The sequence below is a fragment of the Postia placenta genome (genome assembly GCF_002117355.1).
Source record: "Postia placenta MAD-698-R-SB12 unplaced genomic scaffold POSPLAscaffold_9, whole genome shotgun sequence".
Taxonomy (NCBI): Eukaryota; Fungi; Basidiomycota; class Agaricomycetes; order Polyporales; family Adustoporiaceae; genus Rhodonia; species Rhodonia placenta.
Genome location: NW_020169840.1, coordinates 1188500 through 1208420, shown reverse-complemented (window position 1 = coordinate 1208420; position 19921 = coordinate 1188500). Strand labels below are relative to the sequence as shown.

General features: G+C 56.4%; 8 protein-coding genes and 1 non-coding gene across 9 annotated transcripts; 4 read left to right on the top strand and 5 right to left on the bottom strand.

Annotated features, from left to right (window-relative positions):
* Positions 1–139: 139 nt before the first annotated feature.
* Positions 140–2250, top strand: POSPLADRAFT_1047357 (hypothetical protein; the record flags this gene model as incomplete). The annotated part of the gene is made up of 7 exons (XM_024479265.1): positions 140–199; positions 258–443; positions 508–723; positions 1353–1475; positions 1571–1726; positions 1776–2099; positions 2149–2250. 7 exons carry the CDS (start codon positions 140–142, stop codon positions 2248–2250), a joined length of 1167 nt encoding a protein of 388 aa, XP_024337879.1.
* Positions 2251–2627: 377 nt separating this feature from the next.
* POSPLADRAFT_1147012 (hypothetical protein) lies at positions 2628–5037 on the top strand (the record flags this gene model as incomplete). The annotated part of the gene is made up of 15 exons (XM_024486012.1): positions 2628–2729; positions 2782–2846; positions 2913–2942; positions 2989–3201; positions 3251–3336; positions 3390–3495; positions 3549–3740; positions 3798–4011; positions 4064–4099; positions 4167–4171; positions 4224–4290; positions 4345–4482; positions 4535–4638; positions 4692–4750; positions 4802–5037. 15 exons carry the CDS (start codon positions 2628–2630, stop codon positions 5035–5037), a joined length of 1653 nt encoding a protein of 550 aa, XP_024337878.1.
* A 106-nt stretch (positions 5038–5143) lies between these two features.
* POSPLADRAFT_1047355 (hypothetical protein) lies at positions 5144–7072 on the bottom strand (the record flags this gene model as incomplete). The annotated part of the gene is made up of 10 exons (XM_024479264.1): positions 5144–5472; positions 5522–5774; positions 5840–5961; positions 6050–6116; positions 6168–6188; positions 6239–6262; positions 6317–6433; positions 6482–6549; positions 6600–6785; positions 6847–7072. The coding sequence occupies 10 exons, from the start codon at positions 7070–7072 to the stop codon at positions 5144–5146; spliced, it is 1413 nt and encodes a 470-aa protein (XP_024337877.1).
* A 366-nt stretch (positions 7073–7438) lies between these two features.
* Positions 7439–8752, bottom strand: POSPLADRAFT_1058020 (hypothetical protein; the record flags this gene model as incomplete). Its single annotated transcript, XM_024480990.1, has 7 exons — positions 7439–7508; positions 7579–7824; positions 7890–8031; positions 8092–8169; positions 8244–8316; positions 8367–8506; positions 8554–8752. 7 exons carry the CDS (start codon positions 8750–8752, stop codon positions 7439–7441), a joined length of 948 nt encoding a protein of 315 aa, XP_024337876.1.
* Positions 8753–9726: 974 nt separating this feature from the next.
* POSPLADRAFT_1047354 (hypothetical protein) lies at positions 9727–11924 on the bottom strand (the record flags this gene model as incomplete). Its single annotated transcript, XM_024479263.1, has 12 exons — positions 9727–9796; positions 9871–10116; positions 10169–10224; positions 10275–10318; positions 10379–10456; positions 10508–10648; positions 10709–10852; positions 10907–11098; positions 11197–11260; positions 11320–11364; positions 11415–11537; positions 11658–11924. 12 exons carry the CDS (start codon positions 11922–11924, stop codon positions 9727–9729), a joined length of 1470 nt encoding a protein of 489 aa, XP_024337875.1.
* A 369-nt stretch (positions 11925–12293) lies between these two features.
* Positions 12294–12375, bottom strand: POSPLADRAFT_t93. Its single transcript has one exon. It is a non-coding gene; the product is annotated as a tRNA-Thr (tRNA).
* Positions 12376–12467: 92 nt separating this feature from the next.
* Positions 12468–15809, top strand: POSPLADRAFT_1074813 (hypothetical protein; the record flags this gene model as incomplete). The annotated part of the gene is made up of 9 exons (XM_024482747.1): positions 12468–12800; positions 12960–13065; positions 13124–13999; positions 14057–14588; positions 14919–15026; positions 15088–15205; positions 15265–15325; positions 15385–15505; positions 15557–15809. 9 exons carry the CDS (start codon positions 12468–12470, stop codon positions 15681–15683), a joined length of 2382 nt encoding a protein of 793 aa, XP_024337874.1. The 3' UTR covers positions 15684–15809.
* POSPLADRAFT_1074812 (hypothetical protein) lies at positions 15769–16895 on the bottom strand (the record flags this gene model as incomplete). The annotated part of the gene is made up of 4 exons (XM_024482746.1): positions 15769–16137; positions 16273–16414; positions 16483–16636; positions 16689–16895. 4 exons carry the CDS (start codon positions 16893–16895, stop codon positions 15927–15929), a joined length of 714 nt encoding a protein of 237 aa, XP_024337873.1. The 3' UTR covers positions 15769–15926.
* Positions 16896–17511: 616 nt separating this feature from the next.
* POSPLADRAFT_1047350 (hypothetical protein) lies at positions 17512–19853 on the top strand (the record flags this gene model as incomplete). Its single annotated transcript, XM_024479262.1, has 7 exons — positions 17512–18129; positions 18185–18229; positions 18286–18345; positions 18399–18423; positions 18464–18660; positions 19589–19707; positions 19784–19853. 7 exons carry the CDS (start codon positions 17512–17514, stop codon positions 19851–19853), a joined length of 1134 nt encoding a protein of 377 aa, XP_024337872.1.
* Between the last annotated feature and the right edge of the window lie 68 nt (positions 19854–19921).

Sequence of the window (19921 nt, the reverse complement as noted above, 5' to 3'; positions counted from 1 at the left end):
AACGTGAACAACGCCTACAGTGCAAAGATATCTCCTCAGAAGGCCTCCTTGCTAGTATCATAGGTCAGGAGTAAGTGTCTTCCCTCCGCAGAATGGGTACAACGGTGCTAATTGAAGTGAAGTTGTATGAGGCATTGTAATGAGTACGAGCAAGCTGAATATTGAGGGCGTCATGCTCTTCGAGCAGCCCTTCGCAAGGGTCAGCATTGGGGTGCCATGTTTCAACACTGCGCGCTCAGTCATCGTCCCCAAGCTAGGTGCCCTACGAGAACTATCGCAAGGTATTCCGTGCCTCGCAGCGGAATGTAGAGAAGGAGTTAGGCGCAGTGCAGAGTGCTGCAAATGACCTCGCCAAACGGTCCAAGGCTCGCAATAACAGCACAGAGGATTCGATAAAGGCCGTTGACAGCATGATCACACGAGTGGAGAATTTGAAGCGCAAAGTGAGGAGGCTGTGTTCACTTTATTTTGCTCGATTGACTGATTGATACATTGTGCTGAGCTTAGCTATCAGAGCTTCAGAGCTCAGCCGGGACGCCAACGTTAGGCGTAATGCGCGAAAGGCTGCAGCACCTCGCTGCAGTTGAGGATATTCCCTCGGTCAACGAGCCGGAATTTACACGGTGGGCGGACACCCGCCTAGACAGGTGGTTGGTTGACTGGGCCCTGCGTACCGGCAAGGAGAAGACAGCAAGAATGATCGCAGAAGATCGTGGCATTGAGGTATGCTTCTCGCTTGATACTTGTGGATCCACACAAACTGCGCATGAGCTTCTCCGACTTTCTACTCCGCGGATGCAATGTCTTTCAGGCACTCTTTGATCCTAAGGAATGAGCCGATCCGCGCACAATCTCTTCATTTATTGGACATTGAGTAGCAAGTGTTGGGAACTCGTGATATTGTGCGCTTGTGGTTGTGCGCCAGCAAGGCTGCGTTCAACCTCACGTTCATCTTCCTTATCTGAACGCAATCTAGAGAGCCGTTGTGCCGAGCCAATTCAGCTCTAATGAGCGCAGACACTGGACGTTCGTTCCTGACTACGTGCTGTGTGGTGGATTGTGGACGTTTGCTTCGGCCACATTGGAATAGAGCCCGTGTTGGCATCTTCGAAGATGAGGATACGGGACAGGCGCAAATTGTCTCGCTAGCTTGGCATTTATCCCGGGATTGTGAAGCGGGTGGCTGCCCAGGCGATGACCTGGCCAGATGCCATGAGACCCACCGCGGGGAGAGCAGAGGACGTAATCCCTTCGCTCTTCCGCCCGCAGTCAGGAGGCTCGTTAACCTTCCCGCAGACGGAACCATTCTCATCGTCGGCGCTCAGTGATAGCTGCTGACTACTGTTCCTCAGAGATTGGTCGACATTGACTTGTTCTCAGACGTGTGCCGCATCGAAGAAGGCCTGAAGCGGCAGAGCTGTTCGGAGGCATTGGCGTGGTGCAGCGAGAACAAGTCGTCCCTTAGGAAGCTGAAGGTGATTACAGGAGTTCTTGGATTCTGGCAATAGGTTTACTCACACAAGTCCTCTCCATTCTGCAGAACACGCTTGAATTTGACTTGCGATTGCAGGAATACATCGAGCTGGCCCGTGCACGAAAGAACGAAGATGCGATTGCATATTCGAAGAAACATCTTCTGCCGTGGCAGGAGACCCACCTCGCGCAAATACGCCAGGCCGCCGCACTCCTTTGTTTCCCGCCAACGACAACCTGTGGCCCGTATAAGGTACGCATACAGTGGTCCGGGATGTCGGCAATAGCTGATCTTGGTATAGCGACTGTACGATCCCGCGCGGTGGACGACGCTGGTGCAATCTTTCCGTCTTGCGGTATACAATTTGAGCACGCTTCCTACGGAGCCTTTACTGCATCTTGCCGTATATGCAGGCCTAGCTTCACTCAAGCTCCCGGCATGCTACGACCGGCACACAAAGAATACCAATTGTCCCGTGTGTGATCCAAACCTAGGCGAACTCGCCAAGGAGGTGCCATATAGTCATCACGTGAACTCGACCATCGTTTGTCGACTGAGCGGCAAGATCATGGACGCAGATAACATGCCTATGGCATTCCCAAACGGATATGTTTACTCAAAGGAGGTGGGTGGGTACTGTATATTCCTCTCGCATACGCTGAGGTACATTCTAGGCTTTGGAGGAGATGGCGCTAAGAGACGACGGATACGTAACGTGCCCTCGGACGGGCGACCGCTGCCTCTTTTCAGAGCTACGCAAGGTCTTCATTTCCTAAGCTGTATACTCCGACATTCCTGTACAGGTAACATTCTGTGTATGTGTATCTCGATTCATCCGATAATGTATAACATCGCGTCCGTGAACAGGATTCAGGCATAGCATTCAGACGTTCCACATCAGACGTGCTTCCGAGGGAGAAGGCGTGACACCCCGCATCGTTATCGCTGTCATTGACCGAAGCCAAGGCGTGGGATAAACTATTGCAAAGCGCCAACTTATCTCTGAACACACTGACATTGACAGCCGTCTATCTCTCTGCCGTACAGGCGCCAGTTGGAGCTGATCAAATAAAAGAACGAGCGGGAGGTATATCTACGGGAGCATCGTGCAGGAGATTTGTCAATCTCCCCGTGAAGATCTAAGGCAACGTACATGGCTCCCGCGAACCTTTGGAGGGGATTGATTCGGGCGCTAGAGGTCAAGCACCATGGCGGCGATGGGTCTCAGATGTCTTATACCGAATCGTTCCTCTCGGTCAAGATTTCATGAACGTCGCATGCCAATATTCAGCTGATCCCCCTCACAGAACGACGATCTCGATCCTGTACCACCCGAGAAGCGCACATGGGCCGCGTGGAACTTCGTCTCGTTGTACGTTTCTTAGTCACAATCCTAGCCACTCCTTTACTAGCAGCGCTGATTTATCATTTTCCACAGCTGGGTAGCTGACACCTTCAACATCAACACGTAAGACGAATGATACTACATTCATTGCCTTGCTCACAATTTACAGTTGGATGATTGCGTCCTCGATGATTCAACTCGGACTTTCCTGGTGGCAGGCCTGGATATGTGTGTGGATAGGTTACGGCATCATGGCCCCGTTTCTCGTGCTGAATGCCCGGCCGGGTGCGATGTTCCACATCACATTCCCGGTGGTGGCTCGTGCTAGCTTTGGCCTCTGGGGTAGCTTGTGGTGTGTCTTCAACCGAGCCGCTATGGCATGGTCAGTCACTTGCGACACAGTGTTGTCATAGGTCTGACCGTTCGTGTAGCGTCTGGTATGGTGTGCAGGCGAGCATAGGCGGCAACTGCATGCTCGTCATGCTGCGGGCAATGTGGCCTAGTGTCAACAATATCCGTAATTAGGCTGCATGCATTGTTGCGTGGCTCAGTAACTGATTTATTGAACAGCCAATTCAATGCCCGCGTCCTCGGGGACAAACACGCGGGACTTCATGTGCTTCTTCCTGTTCTGGCTCATCTCTCTTCCCGCAATATGGCTGCCAATCCACAAAGTGTACGTCGTGAGATGTGTCGCCTACAATATACTCATGTCCTAGGAATGGCCAGACGGCACCTGTTCACGCTGAAGGCAATAATCGTGCCAATAGCCGGTATCACCTTTTTCATATGGTGCATCGTCAAAGCCCACGGCGTGGGACCGATCGTGCACCAGCCTGCACAGATCCATGGTTCCGAGCTAGGGTGGGGAATAGTCGTTAGCGTCATGTCGTGTATGTCCAACATGATCACTCTTGTGACGTGCGTATAATTTCCTCACATTGGCCACTACGACCTTAATTTATCTACCTTTGGCAGTAACGCACCTGACTTCGCTTCTCGTTCCACGAAGCCGTCAGATGCACTCTTACCACAGTTGATCTCGATTCCCGTCGGCTACGGCGTTGTCTGTTTCCTTGGTGTCATTGTCAGTTCATTCTCACAAGCTATCTACGGCGAAGCCATCTGGTCGCCCGTTGATCTACTTGGCATGTTTCTGAATAACAACCCGTCACATGCGACGCGATTCGGGGTATGATAAATATCGACCGGAACAAGTATTGTGAGTTAATGTTTTATGATAGGTGTGGTTTATTGCTGCCGCCTTCATCATTGCTCAGGTGAGTCGCTGGCGGATATTTGCACATGCACATTGTGACAGGAGTACATTAAATCATACTCTGTCAGCTGGGGTGAGGCGGCATCTCATTCCGTTTAATTTGCATGGCTTATGGATGCCCGCAGAACCAATATAGCAGCGAACTCTGTCAGCGCCGGCTGTGATCTCACTGCGCTGTTTCCTCGATTCATCGTACGTGCCCCACGTATGAGTGCAGTCTGGATGTGGATAACATTCTTGGATCAGAACATCCGCCGCGGGGGGTACATCGCTGCTATTGTTGGCCTATGTATGCTCCCATGGAATTTATTGAAAAGTAGCAACAACTTCACAACGTATCTCTCGGCGTATTCCGTGTTCCTTAGTTCTATAGCAGGAGTCATGGTAAGCAAATCACATCCTGCCTCGAATTGCCTAGCATGATATAGTGTATTAGCTCGCGGATTATTATCTGGTCCACAAAGGGCACTATCGCGTCACTGATCTTTACGATGCCAAAAAGGATGGCTGGTACTACTATACATACGGCTTCAACCTGAGGTGAGTGTTGAGACCCTTGCTATTTAAGTGTGCTTGTGAACTTTTCTCTCTAGAGCATACGCGGGTTACATCTCCGGCATCCTGATCAATGTAGTTGGTTTCGCGGGAGCAAGTAGGTGTTGTCTAGGTTCAGAAAGTTGCTGCGGGCTAACTCGACGTGAAGCTGGGCAATCAGTCCCCTTGGCAGCAACGCACATCTACGACCTGTCGTTCTTCACTGGATTGGGCACCGCTGGCCTGGTGTACTGGGTGCTGAACCAGATCTTCCCAGCACGCGGAGCCGCTAAAATGTTTGAAGAGGTGGACTTGACCGAATATACCACCGATGAAACAGACGAGGACTTCGATAGGAAAAGCGAGACGAAAGATAGTGTCGATGTTGTAGAGTCTTCGGTTTGACTGTGCTCGTCTTGCAGCAGCCAATTTCTCCAAAACGTTTCAATGTACAAATACATCATAGAATGTCACCCTTGATCTGCTACCCGCCGTAAATTATTTTTCGACCTCAAACCGCTTGCTCCACGTCCACCTCTGGCCTCCGCTTGCCCTTCGTGTCCTCCGCGTAGTTCTCATAGAAGTTTCCGTCGTCTGTCCCTGTGCCATTCGTGTCGCTACGCCCGGGACCATCCCAGAAATGGTATGCCTGACTATATACCCCATACGACGTAGGCACAACCTCGATCAGGTCCCCACGCGCGATCTCGATCGCTGGGATCTCGGACGCAGGCAACCCGATGAGGTACGCGAGGATGCATCGAATGACGGATGCGTGTCCGATGATGAGCAGGTCCTCTTTCTGCCTCTCTAATTCGATCAGCGTGGGCTCGAGGCGTACTGCAGACCGTCAGCGAGGGACTTAGATACAGTCGGAGTGGAAACCTACCACAAAGGTCGTGATAACTCTCCGCGCGTGGCGCACGATAGGCGTACGGGTCGTGTACAAAGCGCTCCCACTCGTCGGGGTAGTACTTTCGCACCTCGTCCGGCGTAAGACCGTCCCACACGCCGGGATTGATCTCAGACATCTGCGGTCGCTCAATGACCTTCACCTTTGCGGGCGGTGCAGGGTCATTTGGGCCCACAGTCAGGAAGGGCCACGCTGAGTGGTGGGATCGCCGACGGGCGGAAGTCCATATCTATCATAGATCGAAAGAGCGTCAGTGACAGCAGAGAGATTAAAGTGCAATATGCTCAGGCTGACCACAAGTCTGCGGTCGGTGGGGTCGATGCCGCGTTCCTTCATAGATTTTGCTCGTCGTTCAAGCACAAATTCCTTAAGGCGTTCTCCATACTCCCACCCTGCCTGAGACAGGTCTGAATCTGCTTTGTATGAATGCTCGATAAGAGACTGGCCCGACTAACTCGCAGGAGAGCTAGTCAACGACACGGTCAATAGTGAGGTAACATGTACCAACTCTCGCGAAGTAGATGGTCCTGTGAGTATTGTGAATGTTCATGAGGAAAAACACAATTCTTGACTGTAGAACATTGTCAACATCGCCAGCCGCATGGCCTTATGCTCCTCTTACTTGCAGATATCCACGGATGTCCTAGACATCATTTTCAGTCTAAGATCACCGTAGCATCAGCTAAGACTCACGTTCACCATGATGTGCTCGCCGACCTGTCAAACCGACTGATGTTGAGCATGAGAACATGTAAAGGGGCGAAAACTCGCATTCTTAATCCGAATGAACGGATACGCGGTCTCTTCTACAGGTTCATAATGCACTTCGTGGTCGCGTATGCGGCTGTAATAATCTTCTACCGCTTTCTCTGGGTCCCAGTTGCGATACTGGAGCGCCCATCAACGAGGCCCCGAGCATGCAATTGTATCTCTTACGTCCGGAGAAGATATCTTGACACTGCGGATGTTCGCCATGATCAGTTCCTTGTCATCACATAGCGACTCTGCGGAAGGTCAGTCCTCCAAGGCGGTACCCATTCCTCGGTGTGCGAACCTAGAAGAATGACATGGATTCCGTGCTTGATGAACTTGTCCGCTATACGCTGGCGGCGTTCCTTTGTTCCGTTGTTTGCGTCGTAGATGACAACCTGACCTTGTTCGTTGAAGAAGTCCATGATGAGCTGCTCGCATCCGTCAGAGATCTTCTGGCGCAAAGCCATGGTCTCAGGGCTCTTCTCTCCTGGCCAGTAACCCCGATGAATGTACTGATCATAGGCCGGAATTGTATGAGGGTGATTTACCAAGCGTGAAGTAGTCCGGGGGAAGGTTTCGCGTTCCACCGAGTACTTTGCGGCGATAGTCACCCAAGGATATAACCTGGGTCTTTACACCAGTCCAGCGCAGATAGCGTTCTAGAGCTCGAGAAATGTGTGTCTTTCCTCTCGCAGGAAGACCGACGGTCAATACGAGTATCTTTCCCGCATGGAAAAGCAGCCCCGAGGCAGTCGTATACAGCGGAGCGACCATGATTATAGTAAGAAGGTGATGGTAAACCGTAAGGAGAGCAGTAAGAGACGCTCTTTGCGCGTCTAAGGCGAAGGCGATCCGATCTTGACTTCTCCCCACACATTCACGTGTTTCTGGTCGAAGTAAGGTTTCTAGCGCCTGTTTACCTGTTCAACGAATGGGATGAAGGCATGGGGTGACAACAATCAACCATTGTTTCGATTTATAACGGCAGCGTGCAGAACGGCACAGGGATGATTTTACTACACTCAATGGCCAACGGCCTCACGACTCGAGAGTCGAGACCGACTACAAGGTGAATTTGTGGCGAAAACGAATGGAGTGGGAGCATCCAGATAACAACTGCAGAAAATAAAAAGCCCTTCTTCACTCGATCCGCCGCGTCTTCGGCACAATAGCCCAAATAACAATCATCGCTGACACCATGGACACGACACTGCAAGCCGTAATAATAGGTCAACAATCTGGTATAGGCACGCAGCGAAAGCCGCAAATGAGAGAGGTACAAACGCTGCAGCGACTGGATACCGAAGCGGGATGAGAGCAAGCCGGTGATCAGTGGTAACACGGCTGCGCCCGACTGGGCGATGCCGGTGATATAGCCCAGGCAGCCGGTGAGCAGCCACTGCGGCAAAATTGTGGTGGACTGGTTCATGACGACCGGCCAGACAGGTCCCAGGAGCAGTCCGATGAACGAGACGGCGATCACATTCCCGATGAGCAAGGGCACGACCCAGATAGTGACCTCAAGTCTGATGGGGGTAAAGGCGAAAAAGCGTGCGAGTCTGAAATATAGGAAGGAGAGGGTTCTGCGTACACGATCACAAGCAGGGAATATAGGAAGACCACCCAGCGCTCGCCAATCCACGTAGAGGCGAATGAATACCATAACTTGTAGGGAGAGGACGCATGTACCTTCTCGTTGGGCCATATCAACACAACGCGACCGAGCATGAGGCCTTGTTGATATCACGGTTTCAGCATACCGGCATGCGCAGGCTCGGCCGACGTCGACGTACCGGCAAAAGATCCAGAGGAAATATACCCAGCACTCGCACCTCCGCCGCGATTATGCTCGATGAAGGTGACGATCTGACCTGTATCATAAGCTTAGCAATAAATCCAGGTCGTCGTTGATCATGCGACATGCCTCCGATCGACACCTCGGCACCAACGTAATGCACTTCCTTCAAGCGTATGATCTGGCGGTAAAGATTCTCGCTGATACCGGCTTCCTCGGGTGCCTGTCCTGCGTCAGCCAAGACATCTGCTCATTGTTGGTGATCAGTCAAACGCCGAGCACTACTTTGGTCACCACTGCGAGCAAGATAGTGTTCGTTATCGCAATGGCTCCAGAAACGAGGTAGTGGAATGACCAGTGCGACGCTAACGCGAAGTGTGTCGCGACCAGTGGAGCCACCGGCGCGCCGAGGCCTGCCGAGTCCTAAGCATCTCCCCGGGTTCACTAAGGAGCGGCTTACCAAAGGCCGCATGCAGGAGACTAAACTTGACGCGTGCATCTTCCTTCATGCTTCCAACGAAAGCGTTTGCTCCAGCATTCTGCAGTGAGATCCCAAGGCCCGCGAAGGTGAGCGCGACACACATCACACCGAATGGCACGCCGGGTGCGATCATCACGTACGCAGCGAGCTGCAGTAGTTGAGCGAGCTGGGTATTCATAGCGGCGTACTACGAACCAAACACCATAACCTATAGGACGCTCTTCGTTAGTAGGCAGCGTAAACGCCAGAATGGCGCGTCGTCGTACCTTTATAAACCCGAATCTGTGCGACAGATAGACATTGCCGACCGCACCAGTCAAGTAGCCCTGATAAATTTGTCAATCGCCGAACTGCTGCTTCTTATAGAACATGCGCCGCTTGCTGCGCAATTTGTCACAAAAAGGAGCGACACTACAGCAAAGCCGATCTACTTCTCGGGTTCAGCACAAAGTACAGGATAAATTCCCGAGCTCACATATCCCATAGGTACGCTGGATTCTCGGGAGTAAACGGCCAAGGGAGCCGTCATTCCATCCTTCCAGGAAGGACGTGTAACACAGCACAGCGAAATAAATCCGGCTATTGAGCCGGTATTTCGCTCTCTGCGCCGGTGAGATGGCGTCGGGACCCCATGAGACCGCACCGCTGTGGTCCCCAGAACTGATGCGGTGCAGGGTGGGGACATACTACAGAGGGGCCATCCCGAGATCGACATTCTTACCATGCGTCGGTACACCGATCGACCCCGTCCTTTCTATGACAGGGGCGAGCTCGATGAGCTCCGTTTGGGCATTCGGAATTCAGGCAACGACGTCCTTGATGAGGTCTGGCTGGGCACTAGCGCTGTTCTGGAGAGCATCTTGTATACTTGGCAGAATGCCTATTCCAGTGAGTATGCCATGAGAAACCTTGCGACCAGTGCGTATACCACCGATCAGATACTGTGGAAGGTGGCTCTATGTAGGGTGAGGCAATAGCTTGCGATCGAATCAGAAGACAGCAGTCATATTCTAGAGTCTCCAGTTACACCTGTAAGTCAAGAATATATGTGCAATATAGGTGAACACATGAGCCAACACTGAGGACTCGACAAGCGCTACCCAGCGGCGAGACATGAAACAAGACTTGTACAGACCATATTGTACCCGACACTCATTCAATTCGGCGAACCTTCGGAACGATAGCCCAAATAACAATCATGGTCGACACCATAGAGATGATGCTGTGGCGCCCATGGAGGTCATGATAAACTGTGAGCAAGGCATATCACAAATGATGTGAAACGAAGACACGCACAAGGGCTGCAAAGACACGATGCCAAACCGAGACGAGAGCAGACCAGTTATGAACGGCAGCACAGCCGAGCCGGCCTGGCCGATGCCGCCGATGTAGCCCAAGCAGCCGGTGAGCAGCCACTTTGGCAGGATCGTGGTGGAGTGGTTCATCAGGATCGGGTAGATGGGGCCCATCAGGAGTCCGACGAACGAGACGGCGACTGCGTTTTCCAGTAGCGATGGCACGACCCAGATGGTGACTTCGAGTCTGTGGACGTGACAGAATGTGCATGAAGGTGACGAACACGATGAGAGGAGACGAGGCGTACACGATCACGATGAGGGAATAAAGTATGATGACCCAACGTTCGCCAATCTAGGTAAAAGGTCAGGCCCAGGCAGATAATCACTTTCAAGTATGTATACCTTCCGGTTCAGCCACATCAATGTGATTCGGCCAAGCATGAGACCTTGTCAAGCGAAGCATCAAGTATACCGCACCGCGCACACATTGAGAGCCGCCGACTCACCGGCAAAAAAGCCGGAGGAAATATACCCGGCGCTCGCGGTCCCACCACGTTTCTGCTCAATGAACGTGACGATCCAACCTGCATAAGATAAGAGCCAGAAATCCCGTATCTCCCTGATATGCGACTCACCGCCAATGGACACCTCCGTGCCGACATATATCAGCGCGAACGTCGCCAAATAGTGCACCTCCTTCAGACGCATGATCTGGTGATACAGCCTCTCCTTCGCGCCCTCCTCCTCGGCCGGTTGGCCCGCATCGGCCATGACGTCTGTCCGTGTCGGATAAATCGTGGTGGAAACTAGCACTCCTGCGTATGAATGTGACGCACCGTCCTGGTTCCTGAAGCGGAAGACAGCAACCAGAAGCAGGATGTTAGACACGGCAATGGAGGCCGAGATGATGTAATGGAACGACCAGTGCGAGGTTGCAGAGAAGTATGTCGCGACCAGCGGCGCAACGAGGGCGCCGAGACCTGCCAAATGGCCTCAGTCTCGCTATCGTTGTTGAATATACAAAAGATGAGTACCATAGGACGCGTGCAGAAACCCAAATTTGACACGGGCATGCTCCTTGAGACTACCCACGAAGCCGTTCGCCTGCGCGTTCTGCAACGCGATGCCGAAGCCCGTAAAGACGAATGCGGCGCACATGACGCCAAAGGGGCCGCCCGGCGCCATCATCACGTACCCGACGAGCTGCAGAAGAGCGCCTGTCCTAGCTGTTAGTATCGCGTTGTGCTACAAAGACACATACCGACCCAGCACAACAACCTGCAACACGTTTGACATGGAATAGCCTAATCGAAGAGCTCCGTACATACCTTCCCGAATCCAAACTTATGGTTCAAATGGACGTTGATGATGCCGCCACTCAGGAATCCCTTGTGCGTGTGTCATATACGCATTCTCTGTGCTCCTGCAGGAAACGGAATATGCATACCACGCAGTTGGTTACGAAAAGCAGCGAGACAATCGCGAACCCAATCTGCCTTGAATTAGACTGGCTGGCCGACATTAGTCCGTCGGAACGCTTACCCCATAGTTGCGCTGAATGCGCGGGAGCAGAGGGCCTGTAGACCCGTCATTCCAGCCCTGCAGGAAGGACGAGTAGCACAGTGCCGCGAACTGGACCCGGCTGTTAAGCCGATATTTCGCTCTCTGCGCAGGCGAGACAGTAGGGGCAGCGCTACTCCGTCCTTCGGACTGGGCGTAATTCAGGGAGGCTGCATACGGCGGTGAGGGCGCCGTGTTTGTCCGCTCATATATTTTGCCCCTGACGGGAGCCAGCGTTGCGAGCTCTATAGAATCTGCAGGAGCAGGCGGAGCCTGCACATGTGAGAGCTCTGAGCGTCGACGGACGTGCTCGGGACCCCCGGTGGTCGATGGCAAGTCAAGCGACGAAACGGGCGCGGACTCGTCCACGTCAAGCGCAAAGTCGGGAATCGACGCAGGCCTGTGGGATGGGTGTTCTGCGCGGCTGCCGGCGCTGCCACTGGAGGATCTGGGATCGACGCTGATGGGGATCTCTACGGTAGGGAGCGACATGGTGTGTGGAGGATGGAGAGGCTCCATGGGATGTTTTATTGCAATAACAAACCTCACAAGTTCTGAACTCATGACGACGTGACGTGCATAAATGAGATAAGCACATCTCGGGTAGCTCCACTATGCTGCAGCATCCGGTGGATGACCCACAGGCCAGAAGACTCGGGACACCCGGGTTCTGATATGCCGGTCCAAGGGTTTAGGTTGAGAAAAGTGAAACGCTGGTGAGGAAGTGTAGTAGTCGTTGTGCTTCCTGATCAGCCAAGCTTGAGGCTAGAGATGACAGTCGTCACATTTCCTCACATTGTTGTTCAAGTATCCCGTAGCAGTGGGCTGTGTGGGAAAAAGATGAGGACTAAGCCCATATCATTCCCATTAGCCGACTCGAACGACTGACCTCGTCATAGCATAGAATACTAGTGACGCGCTCTACCAACTGAGCTAAACGGGAGCTGTCAATTAAGCGTTTACAATTTATAATAAGGGTTGTCTTATACACCGAGCTAAGATGAATTGAGAAGTCTGTTTGCTTCTCCTTCGACCATGAATTTGGACCCTGGCGCGGAGACCGCCCGACAAAATAACTTCATTCACACACTCGACTACGACCTCGGCAGCGCGCCAGATCCCCACGGCCGCCTTCCTGCGCCGTCATCGTCGTCGTTCATGAACTACCACTCTCAGCCACCACAGATGGCCAACATGCAGCTCAGCATGGACACGTTCCAAGGCCTGCTGAACGCCGCGGAGAATGCGGGCCAACAGGGGTCATCTCCACAGGTGCAAGCGACCCCGCAAGCACTGCTCGAGCAGCAGATGAGGCTGCAGCAGTTGCAGCAGCTGCAACAGCTGCAGAACCAGATCTTCCAGCAGCAGGTGAGCTCGAGCCTTATCAATGACCGCAGACGTATCGCTTCGGATGGTGGGGGGACGAAGCACGTTGGTTCGCGAAAGCTGGATAGTAATATACGTGGAAGGCGCCCCATGCGATTAATTGCCAAAGCCCACCGGTTGCTGACTACTTCCATGTTCTAGCTGGAGCTATTGAGCGGGGGTACCCAGCCTTCATTCACAATGTCCCCAGGCATGGATCGACACAGAGAGCAGCAGCAACAACAGCAGCAGTATCCACCTACTCCAGGTACGCTCGCCTTCGGCTACCCGTCCCCTTTTTCTTGACGCTACTGCATGGGCCGTAGCGTCGTCGACCGAGCTACGAGCACAGCGCAACCCGGAGGACTTCATCTCCCCCTTCATCCTGCACTCCAACCCCGCCGCCTTCGCGCACCTCGTGCAGGGCCCCTCAGGCGTGCACCACCAGGGCCAGGGCCAGACGCTGCCCGACTTCCTCCCCGCACACATGGTCCCCTCGGCCCCGCACTCTGCGCCCGCCAACCTCGTCTTCGCATCCCCCGCAGACCTGCCGTCTCCCGCCGAGCTCGACTTCAACAACATCTCCCCGCTCACCAGCCCGTGGCTGACCCCGTACACGGGGCAGCCCGCCTCCGCGCCCAGCGCCCACGACGGGCCCTCCTCCAGTGCAGGCAGCAAGCGGCGCATGGCGTCCTCGAGCGGGGACGAGTCCGCCGTCCCCGCGAAGCCCGTGCGCAAGCGCCCCTCGCCCGCCGTCCGCGCGCCGGCACCCACGAAGCCGCGCAGGGCGACCGCGGGGACCGCGCGCGGCACGCGCTCTGCGAACTCGACGCCGCTGTTCCCCGCCATGGCCACGGGTGGGTCAGGCGTGCATGATATACCCAACGACACGCCGTCGCCGATCGAGCTGCCGCCCATGCCGCCCCCTGCGCAGCTGCCCGCGGCGGCGAATGCCCTGCAAATGTCGCCGATCTCCCCGGGCTCTGGTGCGTCTGCGGCGGGGTCGGCGAGCATCACGCCCGTGACCCCTGCGAGTATCATGAACCTCGGAAGGCTCGGGCTGTCCACATCGGGGCCTGCTAAAGGCGACGGCGGGTCGAAACGCAGGGAGAGCATCTCAAAGGCTAGGGCAGCGCCAAAATCGGCAGAAAAGACGTCGGCCGTCCCGCTCGTCAGTCCGAGCCTCAAGCCGATCCGGCCTGGTAAGTGCACGCTCTCGGTCCTTGTGGGACGTGTGTTTCTCAAGCGTTTGTCTGCAGCGGGGAATACCCCGACCATGGAGCCCTCGGCGTTCGCGCAGCCGGTCGTGCAATTCCGCAAGTCGTCGCACAAGGCGGCGGAGCAGAAGCGGCGGGACTCGCTCAAGACGTCGTTCGACGACCTGCGGCTGCTGCTGCCGCCCATCCCGCTGCCGTCCGAGGAGGGCTACCCGGACGAGCCGATCCTGCCGGGCGCGATGCCGCCGCGGGGCCCGCCGAAGGGCAACGCGGAGGGCCCGAACCGCGGGGTGAGCAAGCTGCAGCTGCTGCGGTGCGGCAACGACTTCATCAAGGTGCTGAAGAGCCGCGTGGACCGGCGCGACGACGAGATCGAGCGGCTGCGCAAGGAGATCGCACGCCTGCGGCTGCTGGTGCGCCCCGAGGACGCAGAGGCGGAGGAGCCTGTTGATCTGGAGAAGGACCTGGACGCTATCGAGAGCGCAGGCGGCGGGCTGTTCACCCGCGCGATGCGCGAGGACCGGGGAATGTCTGCGGAGGGGGACGATGTGGACGAGGAAGGCGGCGAGTCATAGTGGACCGCCAAGCCATTGGTCTTCATATTCAAAACAGGTTCTGAGCTAAATTTCGGGTTTCACGTGTTTGTGTTCTGGGTAGAAAGAGTGCGTTCTGTATATGTAGAGTATATACCTAGGAGCGCACGGCGGAGGCAGCGCGACCGTCGTAACTAAACAAAGATGTTTTTTTTTTCGACTATGCGCCGAACTGGGCTGCCGCGGAGAACGGGGATCGAGGAGGAGATCTCGATGGACATTACGATCGCATCTGCGATCTGACAGTGTTCCTGGCCATTTTGTTTTGATAAGGAGCACGTGGCGCTCATGCGCCGTGTGCCTTGTCCCAGTCCGGTGCCGACGATAGCCCTTGTCTCTCTCGTCCTCGCCCACGTCGCCGAGCACCCTTTCTCCAGCCCAGCCATGCCGCCGCCGCCAATCCCCCTGAGGCACCCACTGTGAGTCTGGACCGCGGGCACCGCCCGCTCTCGCACTCAATCATGAACGCGCACACACCAGGTCTATTGTCTTCCTGCTGCACATCGCGCTGGAGGTGCCCATCGCGGTCGTCGGGCTCTGGTCGCCCGCGAGCCTGCCGTTCATGCAGCTCACGAACACGACGCTCGTCTTCCTCAAGGTGAGCCCTCGCTCGCGGGTGTCCGCCGCACGCGCTCACACTCACACTCACCCCGCCAGATGTACTCCGCGCTCGTCGCCGGCCTGTGCCTCTCCGCGCTGCTCGTGTTCACGCTGCCCGGTACGTTCCCCCCTCGCACCGCGGCCCCACCGCTGCGCGCTCACGCCCGCGCCGCACAGAGTTCCTCCCCGGCAAGCGCGCGCTGGGCATGGCGCTGTGCTTCTACCACGTCACCTGCTCTACGATCCTGTTCAACGCGCCGCGCTTCATCCCGCATTCGTTCGGGCCCTTCGCCGAGTCGTGAGTCCCTCTGTTCCGGCGGCACCGCGTGTTCCCTGACGCGGGTGACAGGTATCGCGCGACGCCGGAGGTCGTCTGGGGGACGCTGCATGGCATCGTCGGGTTCACGCTCGCGGCGTGGTGGCAGGCGACGCTTGGTATCACGCAGCTCGCCGCGCGCCAGGCAAAGATACAGTGAGGCAGACGGCAGACACGCCAGCAAATGCGTATACCCCTTGTGATTGTGGAACGTGCTTACTCGAGAGCATTCGGAAAACTGTTGTAGAGCATGATGTAGCATATTATACAGCAGGGACGACGAGGGATGAGCCGGGACAATGAAACGAAACAGAGACGATAGGTACACAGCATGCTGCATTCATGATCAAGGGCCTGTGAACAGCGACCAGGGGGCGAAGTAAACCTTGTCTTGGACGGCTCGTCACGTAGCTGCGCTCGCACGGTACTCTTCCATCTCCTGGTCGAGCTCGGCTGCCGTCTTCTTAACAGCAGCAGCCTTCTTGAGGCGTCGCGGGCCCTTCTTCTGCCGCAGACGTGCCTTCGCCGTCGTGGCAGGCGCTTGCTGCTGCTGTCGTTGTTGTTGTGGTGGTTTTGCAGCATTCGCACGCGGGGCTTGGTGCGCCCGGGGCTGTCTGTATGGCCGAGAAGTGCTCAGCAGTAGCAAAAGGTATTGCGAGGAGTCGTGCATTCCGTGCCCGACCGCTGCAAGACAGTAGAGCACGCAAACCGGACCCTCGGCATCAATCTCGAGAAGCAAGCGCACTCACTTGGCTGGTGGCGCAGCCTTTTGCGCTGCGTGTACGGGCGCCGTTGGCGGCTTCGCGAGGCGGTCGAGCAAGGAGGGTGTCTTCGGCGGCGCCTGCGCGGCCTCGTCCTCGTCCTTGACGATCTCAATCTTGATTGGCCGTCCTGTCAGGGCATAGGGGCTCCGTCTCGGGGGAACTTCAGAGAGACGGGAGGGGCGAACTAGTACTCACTGCCGTCGACGATCTTGCTGTTGTACTTTGCGCGCGCGATGGCGGCATCGGCAGTGCGGGCGAACGAAACTACGGCCATGCCCTTGGACTTGCCTTGCGAGTTGTACACGATAAAGACATCCTTCACAGGGCCCACGGTCTTTGTGAAGAGTATCTGCGCGCCCGGGTGGGTGCCACAGCGCTCTGAAGACAAGCGGAGCACGCACCTCGACCTCATTCTCGCCGACGTCGACGGGCAGCTGGCTCAGCAGAATCTTGCTGCCCTTCTCCGGGGGTGGTGGCACGGCTGGCCGCTTGCCGGCGGCGGCGCTCCCGCGCCAGGCGGGGGGCGCATGTGCGGCCTGGATGCCGAGCAGCTTGCGTTTTGGGCCGTGGTACGCGTTGAGACGCGCGTATTGCGGTTGTGCTTGCATGGCTGGGATTCAGAGGGCGCAGCGAGGGCGACAACTGGGATGCCGTTAATGGAGAAGAGAGGCCACGTGCTACGCGTCCTCAGTTTGGCGATTGACCGGCATTCCATTCCCAGGACGAAGGCGAAGGCTCTTGAGTACTTACTGTGGACACTGAATGGCCACGTCGAATTCGCCGACGGGGCACCCAGGACCGCCGTCAGACCCCGGTCTTGGCATTGCAGTCGGTTTCACCAGGATCCTGTACAAACGTGTTATCGACACCGCGCGGCTGGCCAGCTGGGCGATCGTCGTTCAGATTCAGACGGCTTGTAGCAATGGCAGCGCTATGTCGACGCATTGTGCCTGTTTGGACGCCAACTTGTCCAGCGTTTGCTAAAACATATGCTGGTACCCCCGACGCCGTCGACCGAAGCGGACCGGCACCCGCGGTCACAGGCATCCGGATGTTCTTCTAGGCATTCGCTCGCAAAGCGGAGTCATGCAAGACGCGCACATCATTATGTACTGCGTCCCGCATCTAGAGCCCGTGGTCAGTAGTTTTTCTGCTCGATAAAAGGCCCCATGGGGGCCCCTGGTCTGCTCCTTCCCATCTCCCAGACTCCCACTCATCTCAGCCATGTCGCTACCCTTCACCGACTCCTCCGAGGGCATCATGCGCAGGCTCTCAGCTGCCGACACTGTGAGCAGCGCGGACAGGAGGGCGGAGATCCTCAATGCGCTGCGAGCAGAGTACCCCATCGATAGGCCGCCCTCGCGCACGGTCATGGACTCGGCGCTCGACGCGGACCCTTCTGCGTCCGCCTCGTCGCTCGACCTCCCGTCGATGATGGCCGGTCCAGACCGCATCCGCCGCCGCTCGGAGCTTTCGCGCATCCGCACCCCGGCGCCCGCAGAGGCCATCGAGCTCTCGACGCTGTCCCCTATTGACGAGCAGAATCACGGCCAATCCAGTGCGATACAGACTATGATAGCGGGGCTCGCGGGCGAGCCGCCGCTCGAAAAGATGGTGGATGTCGAGACGGCGCCGACGTCGTATGCGCCCTCGCTCCACTACGCGGGGTCCGAAGGGCAGAGCAGCGCTGCCCCTAACCCGCCCATCTCGCCGGCACAGCGGGCAAAGTACCGCCTGAACAGCAGGATCCAGTTCGCCGCGTTGTGCTATTCGTTCTTCCTCGAGGGCTGGAATGACGGCTCCACGGGCCCTCTGCTGCCGAGGATCCAGCGCAATTACGGGGTGAGCATGAGCGGGAGCCGCCGATGTATGTATCTTGCGTTGACACGACGCGCAGATCGGCTTTGCCCTGGTGTCGCTGCTCTTCGTGACAAACTGCGTGGTATGAAGAGCTTGCCTTGCACGCGTGTTCCAGTCCATGTTTGACGTCTGCACAAGGGCTTCCTGAGCGGTGCCATACTGAACGTCCATCTGAACCACAAATTCGGCTTCGGGAAGGTACGCGCGGGGGTTGCATGTCTCTTCGCCTTCTGACGCAGTCCTGGCCATAGGTCGTTGTCTTCGGTCCGTGCGCAGGTTCGTTGTAGGGGATGCACTGTACTGACGTGAATCACAGGCGCCGTCCTGCAACTCGTCGGGTACGTGATGATGGCGCCGGGCGGACCCTTCGGCGTCATGTGCGTCGCATTCATTTTCACGGGCTTCGGCATCTCGCTGCAGAACGCGCAGGCGAATGGGTTCGTCGGAAGCCTGAGGGAGCACGCGCGCGTCAAGTTTGGCTTCCTCCATGCGTCGTACGGTAAGCGACCCTCGGTTTGTAACGGCTAGGCGAGCGAGATGGACAGCATGTTGCAGGGTTCGGCGCCCTTGTAGCACCCCTGGTCGCGACGCATTTCTCGACAGCGTCGCACTGGTCGTTCCACTATCTCATCTCGGCCGCGATTGCGGTGTCGAATACCATCGTGCTGGCTGCGGTCTTCCGCTTCAGGACGCAGGACGGTGGGTCGAAGTTCACGAGAGACCCTTTTGACTCTGGTTGACGGGAAATTTGAATTCGTGCGCAGACGTCATGGCCGACGCAGGGCAGGAGGCGGAGGAGGGTGGCGCGAGCGAGAACCTCTACCACCAGATCATGCGCCTGAAGGAGGTCCACTACCTTGCGATTTTCTCGCTGATCTACGTCGGCGTCGAGGTGTCTATTGGAGGTGTGCCGCACCCACATACATTCGGCGCTAACAGACGTCTGATCTTCTTTTCGGCAGGCTGGATCGTCACGTTCATTGAGCAAAAGCGCGGGGGCGGCGCGAGCGCCGGATATATCTCGTCTGGGTTCTTCGCCGGTGCGTGCGTTTCACCAGAGCGCCGTACCGCTGCATCCTGATAGCCTTCACTAGGTCTCATGCTCGGCCGACTTACGCTTATGTGGCTGAACCGGAAGGTGCGTAGACACGCCAGGCTGCTGTGGGTGGACTCGCTGACGCTGGCCTGCGTGCAGATCGGCGAGCGCTGGGTCATCGTGCTGTACTCCCTGATCGTGATCGTGTGCGTCTCCCCGGGCGCCCCGCGTCGTGTATGTACCCCTCAGCTGACCGCTTGCTTGTCCGGACTCTGCAGGCTCGAGGTCACCGTGTGGGTCGTGCCGTCGCTCATCGAAAACGCGGTGGCGGTCTCGTTCATCGGGCTGCTGATGGGCCCCATCTACCCGATCCTGATGAACCACTCCACCTCGATCCTGCCCAAGTGGCTGCTCACCGGCTGCCTGGGCTACATCGGCGGCGTCGGGCAGGCGGGCTCGGCCGTGCTGCCGTTCATCACCGGCCTGCTCTCCTCCCGCTTTGGCATCGAGTCGCTGCAGCCCTTGTGCGTTCTGTCCACTCCACTCCACGACGGCTGTGATGTTCGCTCGCTAACGACTGTTCTGTTTCGCGACTGGCAGCATTGTATCGATGATGTCGACGATGATTGTAATTTGGGCCATCGTGCCGAAGGTTCGCAGGATCGAATGAGTTGCTGCTTATGTTGGGTTTTGCTAAATTGCTTGCTTGTCTCATTGCATATCGTGTCCTCCGTTATC